The 6,300-nt window shown below is 38.5% G+C and overlaps 1 protein-coding gene across 1 annotated transcript; it reads right to left on the bottom strand.

Annotated features, from left to right (window-relative positions):
* Positions 1 to 376: 376 nt before the first annotated feature.
* Positions 377 to 6,300, bottom strand: si:ch211-105f12.2 (RIMS-binding protein 2-like). Its single transcript, XM_005951300.2, has 5 exons — positions 5,335 to 6,300; positions 4,820 to 4,976; positions 4,360 to 4,481; positions 4,163 to 4,234; positions 377 to 4,069 (listed from the first exon to the last, which is right to left on the bottom strand). The coding sequence occupies exons 1-5, from the start codon at positions 5,554 to 5,556 to the stop codon at positions 4,004 to 4,006; spliced, it is 639 nt and encodes a 212-aa protein (XP_005951362.1). The 5' UTR covers positions 5,557 to 6,300; the 3' UTR covers positions 377 to 4,003.

Genomic DNA, 6,300 nt, shown 5'->3' with positions numbered 1-6,300 from the left:
TAGCATACATTTCACTGCTATGCAGATGAAACCCAACTTTATCCATCCATGAAGCCAGATCACACACACACCAACTTAAACTGCAGGAATGTCTTTAGGACATAAAGACCTGGATTACCTCTAATGTTTTGCTTCTAAATTCAGCTAAAACTGAAATATCTCAGAAATATGGTATCTAACCAGATTTTTACACTGGATGGTATTCCTTGGCCTCCAGTAACACTGTTGGGCCAGTAACACATATCCTGTCATTTTTGACCAGGATATGTCCTTCAATGCACATATTAAACTACGTTTTAATATATATGTGTGTTTTCTTCTATTTGTGCAATATCTCTAAAATGAGAAACATCCTGTCTCAGGGCTGGATCAGGTGACCCTGAATTCTCCCTTAGTTACAGTGCAATAGGTCTAGGCTGCAAGGGGATTTCCATGATGCACTGAATGTTCCTTCTTCATTCACCTTTTTCACTCACTATGTGTTCATACACCTCTTGCCTTGCTCACAGGGGGGCATTTAACTTTTAGGATTTTCTCTGTTTTCTTTGTATTATTGTAGGGCCTTTTCCCCTACAGTACAAAACGCCTTGAGGCAACTGTTGCTGTGATTTGGTGCTAGATATATACAACTGAATTGAATAAGATGTTATTTCATTGATCTGTGTAGTCCTAAATCCTTGTTTCTTTTTTCTTTTGAGATACTGAATAAGTAAATACAGAGCAAGTACATGAAAGTGACTGAAATTTTTTTCTCATCAAAATCTCTTGACTGTATAGCAGCACTGATCAGGTGCATGACTAGCAGCAGCAACACAAGGCACATACTGAGTTTAAGAAAGTGCAAGAGGATTCTCGGACAGTTAATTTCTTTCATCCTTGGGGATGGAACCAAACCAACAGTGATGATAATAAGAAATCTAGACGCCTAAAATGAGAGAGAAACAGGAACGGTGAACTTTTCTTGACAGATTCAGATTATATCTGCCGCCGTGTTGCTCATTCTAATGCCTTCTGAGTTGTTTATATTTTATTTACAGCTGCTCTCATGAGCTCAATGGTCAAAGGTAAAACATAATTCAATTAAAGCCCTGCTGGGAGGATAATACCTACCGGTGTCATTAGGTGCTGTGCTCGTTTTTGGCCCCTTGACGCTATCTATATCACCCTAAGTACTTTAAGGACTCACTTAGGATATAATCCCATGTTGCACAGGGATAGATGGCTGATGCAAGGACAGCCTTTGGTGCAACAGTGCTGAGATAATCAGAGAGATGCACAGTCATGCTGGCCTGCTGCAAAGACTCACTGCTGTTTTTTTCAGCCTTCACAAAGGTACAACCTATATGTGTGTGTGTGTATCTGTATGTGTGAGTGTGTATGTGTATGCTGGCTGGCTTAATATTTGATGACTTGCATAAAAAGAAATTTATTGTCTGGTGTTGCATTTTGATGATCTTCTCCATTACTCTCTTTCTGCTTGTTTCTGGCTCCGTTTTCTTCTAACGAGGACATCTTTTCTCGGTTTGTGCACGCCACCCATCCCCCACTTCCTCTTATTTCACTTGGTGTGACTCTGAGGTTTGGGTTGTCGTGACAACAGAGGACACAGGCCCATCTCTATTCTGTTTGCAAAGTTTCTGTTGTTGCAAGCATATTGCACATTTGCTGCTGGGATAGGGGAAGAGCCTTGCACCACCATCCCCCACCCACACCTTGTCACAAACATGCAGGCGTGAATGAGTTCTCAGAATTATAAATGAGATACAAAGTGCTTCCTGTAATTTATACACAATGTTTTAGACTTGCAAGACAGTAATGTCTGACTTTTGAGGACCGTGCTGAGGAGCACCGCTCTCCCTTTGCTAACATAAACCTTTAAGAGCTTCAGCATCTCCAAAGTGAGCTCCCTCAATCAATAAGTCTACTTTGACTCACTTTGATCTTTTATCATTACATTGCTATTTCAGTCAATCCTTAGTGCTGCATTGGCAAAGAGCTACGAGATCATTGGTACACATCCACATAAATTATTATCAAGATCAATATCTTTCTGCTTCAGAGACTGACTTTTGTTTTAAAAGCAGTTGCCACCTCGTAAAAGTATGTCCTTAAAAGGGTTGAGATCACGCTTGGCAGCAGCGGTGCAGTCGGCCAGGACCTGGGTGTACACTCTGAATTTGCATATGTGCATGTGTGTGTGCGCGCTTGTGGTTGTGTCTGTGTGTGCAGATGTGCAAATAAACACTTAAATTAGACCTCCTAAGATAAACGACGTTAAATTCAGAGGTACTTTTAGGTTGTGAAAATAGATTGATCTGATATTTTTACTTAGTGTGAACACAAAAAAGAAATATGAAGTATAGTACAAGTACATGTTTAGGTGTGTACGAGGTAGTTGGACTAACAGCAGCTACAGGTTCATAAGATTACATACACATCAAATTTAAAAAATCTCTACAAAAAGCTGTTAATACAACTAATAATTCCTGCTTTATCTTAAGGAAATGTACAAATACTATTTCAACTACTGTGTGGTGTGTGTGCGTATGTGTGTCTTTGTGGGTGTGCATGTGTGTGTGCACATCTGCATATACTTGCATGCATGTATTTTTTGTGTGTGTGTGAGAAACTGTTGGGGCTTTTCCTGTGTAAACCACGTGGCTCAGACAGGGTTAATAAAAAGATCACGCTCACTTCTGGGTTTTCTTTCTTCCTTGGACTCCAAACGCTGGTAAGACCCTGATGACAACTTGAAAATCTGATGATCAACGTTTTTTAAACACACTAACATACTAAGACATTACTACTTCATTTCAGCCTAATTTTGAGCAAAATGTCAAGTCATTTGAATGTTTTTCTTTCTTTTTATCAAGAATGATAACGTGAATTTTGATCGTGTGTTCGGTTCAGTTTGTGAAGCCTTGCCTTTGATTAACCTTCAGTTTTCAGTATTTGCGGTGGATCGACCAGAAGCTACTTGATGTACAGTGTTGTCACCCATAAAGTAGAAAGCACTACTAAACTTTACTACACAGTGTAGTGTTTCCTACTTTATGGATGAGTATACTGTTTGCTGCAGAGGAAAGTAAAAGAAGAAACCAGACCGACTATATGAACATTTGAAAACCTGCTGAACTTCTTTGTTATTTTAACCAATAAATTTTGTATTTCTTTTTATTACAACAAATGTATTTACCAGACAAGAAAAGAACTGAATGTCAATTTTTGGTCCATTGTTAAAAAGAAAAATCAGGTAAGGAAAGTAAGAATTAGGACAGTTTATTTTCAGTTTAACTACAGCTCTTACATTTGTTACATGATTAAAACTTTTTTTCAGTTATAACAAGAGTCTCTTTATTTTTACAAAAAAATTGCTGCAAAATTCAAAATGTTTTTTTTTCTTTTTAAATAACTTATATGAAATAAGCCAGTGATAGAAAATATATACACAGGGCATAAGGCAAAAAATGGAAATGCTATATCAAAACACTGGGGAGAAAGAAATCTGTAAATTGTGTATTATTAAGGCTAAAATAATTTATCCATTCCCATCAGGTAATTTATTTAGCAAGTCAGTTCTTGTGTTTTTGTGAAAGCGCCTAAAGCAAAAATTGCCAGACAAAACATTTAGTATTTTACCTGTAATTTTCAAAATATGCATTATTGTAAATATTCTGTTTTTTTGTTGTTCATGTTTTTTTTGGGTTTTTTTTTTTTTTTGCATCAAAGGGTTTGTAAGTATCTGTTATTTCAATAAAGAAACATTTAAACAAAGGTCTGAACTCTTTTTAGTTTTGAGCATTCTTATTGATACTAACAGAGGGGTTCATTAGCTGCTTACTTTCAGTCTAAAACGGATGCAGTTAGTAGAATATAAAAATAAAATAAACTATTTTTTGATATATGAAGTGTCCTTTTAGCCATATTTTGCATAGAAACTTCTGGTTTCTCACTGCGTCTGTGACTTGGCATTTGTAGCAAACAGCTTAGCGTGCATTTTCTTCTAATCCCAGGGAAACAGCTGCAGAAAGTTTGATGGAACCAAACCTCGTTGTCCGTGAAGATCTCCCTGAAGTTGAAATTAAATTTTAGCTTCTGTACAGACATCAGTATGAAAACTAAACACCAGTCACTGTATTATAAGTGCAAGGATGATGCTTACATAGTAAAACCCATCTTGATCCATGTCACCTAAAACATATATGATATCTCCTGAACGAAAGCCGAGTTCAGCCTGTAAGACAGAGCAAGTCAAAACCAGTTTGTGTAAAACAGTAGATTAACAGTAGACTTAAACAGTAGATTAATCTTCATATTTTAAATATATAATATATGGTAATGTTACTTCACAGTGCTTACTTCACTGTCCATGTTGGGTGAGTTTTCCCATGGATCATAGTCAAATAAGGCTACCATTCGTCTAACAGCCCCACTGTCAGGGATACTGGTGACATCGCTCAGGTCTGGTGTTAGAGACATGCCTGCAGTACGAAAAGCAAACGTCCCAATGAAGCTTTCATGCTAACATAGGAGATAAACAAACACTCCACGCAGTGACAGTGGTAGTGTCTTATTTTTACAATCAGTAAATTTTGCATTCACATTTCTAAGCGACGTGCGTGATAATTTTATTCACTGTTATTTGTCCTAATATCTGTTGTAAACGTCCTGTAGGGAGGAGCTCATTGCAAACATCCTCTCACAGATCATCTCTGAACGGCCTCGTTCCAAATTATGCCACAATAATTGTTTTTCAATTATACTTCAGTTACCCCAGCAACACTGTTTTGCCAGCGTGTTACAGTAAACAGGCTAATACCTGTGTGGTCCACGGGGAGGAATCCCTGCTGCATGAGTAGATGCTTCAGATACTCATCATCCACTGGGATCTCAGCCACCATATTACTCGGCACATAGCCAGAAAGCCCGCCAGACTCACCATGATAAAACCCATCTGCGTCTTTGTCTCCAGTAACCTAAAAAAAACCAGCACCAGCAGTTACTTTTATAACTTTAGGCTTGGTTTCTGAATAAAAGAGTGTATTTATTGCATACATGTATTTGTCTGTATTTATGTGATGCAGCAGCAGACAGATTCAGAGAAAAAAGGCGGTAAATCACATCAATCAGATGAAAAAGGTGACAGGAAATGAAGAGAAAAAACCTATTGTCTTCTTACACATTTAACTGTCGTGACTCCAGCACAAACAGGAAACACTATAGGTTCTTTCAAAGAACATTTTGAACTGATGAAGAGATGAAACGCAACTCAAACACAGAGAAGCGCTTCGGTGTAGCAATGTACAGAGTGCATGAAATTACACTTAATCTTACCTTGATGATCTGGCCTGGCACAAAGGGCAGCTCTTCTGCAGCTGTCTCGTGGTTTGGCGACATGGCAGCCGGGTTGTATGGGTAAAGTGCAACAAAGAGCCGGACTGTGGGTATGGACACCTGGCTCGCAGTTTCCAGCTCCCAGTCCCTGAGATCCTCCGGAGTAGCGATCCTTACTTCATCTGGGTATATCAAAACATCCAACTCGAGCCTTGTCTCCATTTACAGCAAAGTGAGTGCTCGACTGTCCACCTGGCAGACAGATGGCCACTGTGGACAGCAGACCTCTCCTTAGCCTCAACCTAATGTGAGGTAACTAAGCTAAGCACAAGGAACAGTAATCCTCTTTGAAGCAAGTAGATAGATTCATTAGTTCAGCACTGCCAAACTGCACTGTGTGCAAAGCAACAGGAGCACAAGATGAAATAACTTTAGTTTTAATGCAGATATTTGAAAAGCAAAAATGCTTCCAAATATACTTGAAAGGAGAAGTACAAAAGTAGAGAAAACAGACCTTTTTAAAAAAATATTTCTTAATGACACATAGATACGTTTAACTGTAGCTCTGTTCGTAATATTTATTTTCTTTTATATACTTTCTTTTGCATTGGTCCTCGTCTCATAGGCCTCGCCAGAGGTACTGGTGGGTTTTATCTGGTTGCTCTGGTTTTCTTCTGAAGCGTTGCAACTTATTTTTTTTTAAGTAAAACAATGGTTCTGGTTGGAGAACAAAGCCCTTTATCAGTGTAAGTGTGAATAGTTCAGTGTGGCTGGTTGTGTACACTGTAGAGTGTATAGTGTATATGTGGCTCTGCTTCCTTAAACTATCAAGCCTTGCTCAATTAAGGAAGTAGCCTTGTTTTCTTGTTTCGTCTTATTGCTCCTCCTCCTCCTGACATGACCCAGTTTTCATCACTGAAAGTCGACACTTCCTTTCTTCACCTGTGGCCAAGTCAGCAGGTGATA

The sequence above is a fragment of the Haplochromis burtoni genome, unplaced genomic scaffold, assembly GCF_018398535.1.
Source record: "Haplochromis burtoni strain Fernald_Lab_line unplaced genomic scaffold, NCSU_Asbu1 Contig_750, whole genome shotgun sequence".
Classification (NCBI taxonomy): domain Eukaryota; kingdom Metazoa; phylum Chordata; class Actinopteri; order Cichliformes; family Cichlidae; genus Haplochromis; species Haplochromis burtoni.
This window is presented reverse-complemented; position numbering and strand designations above follow the sequence as displayed.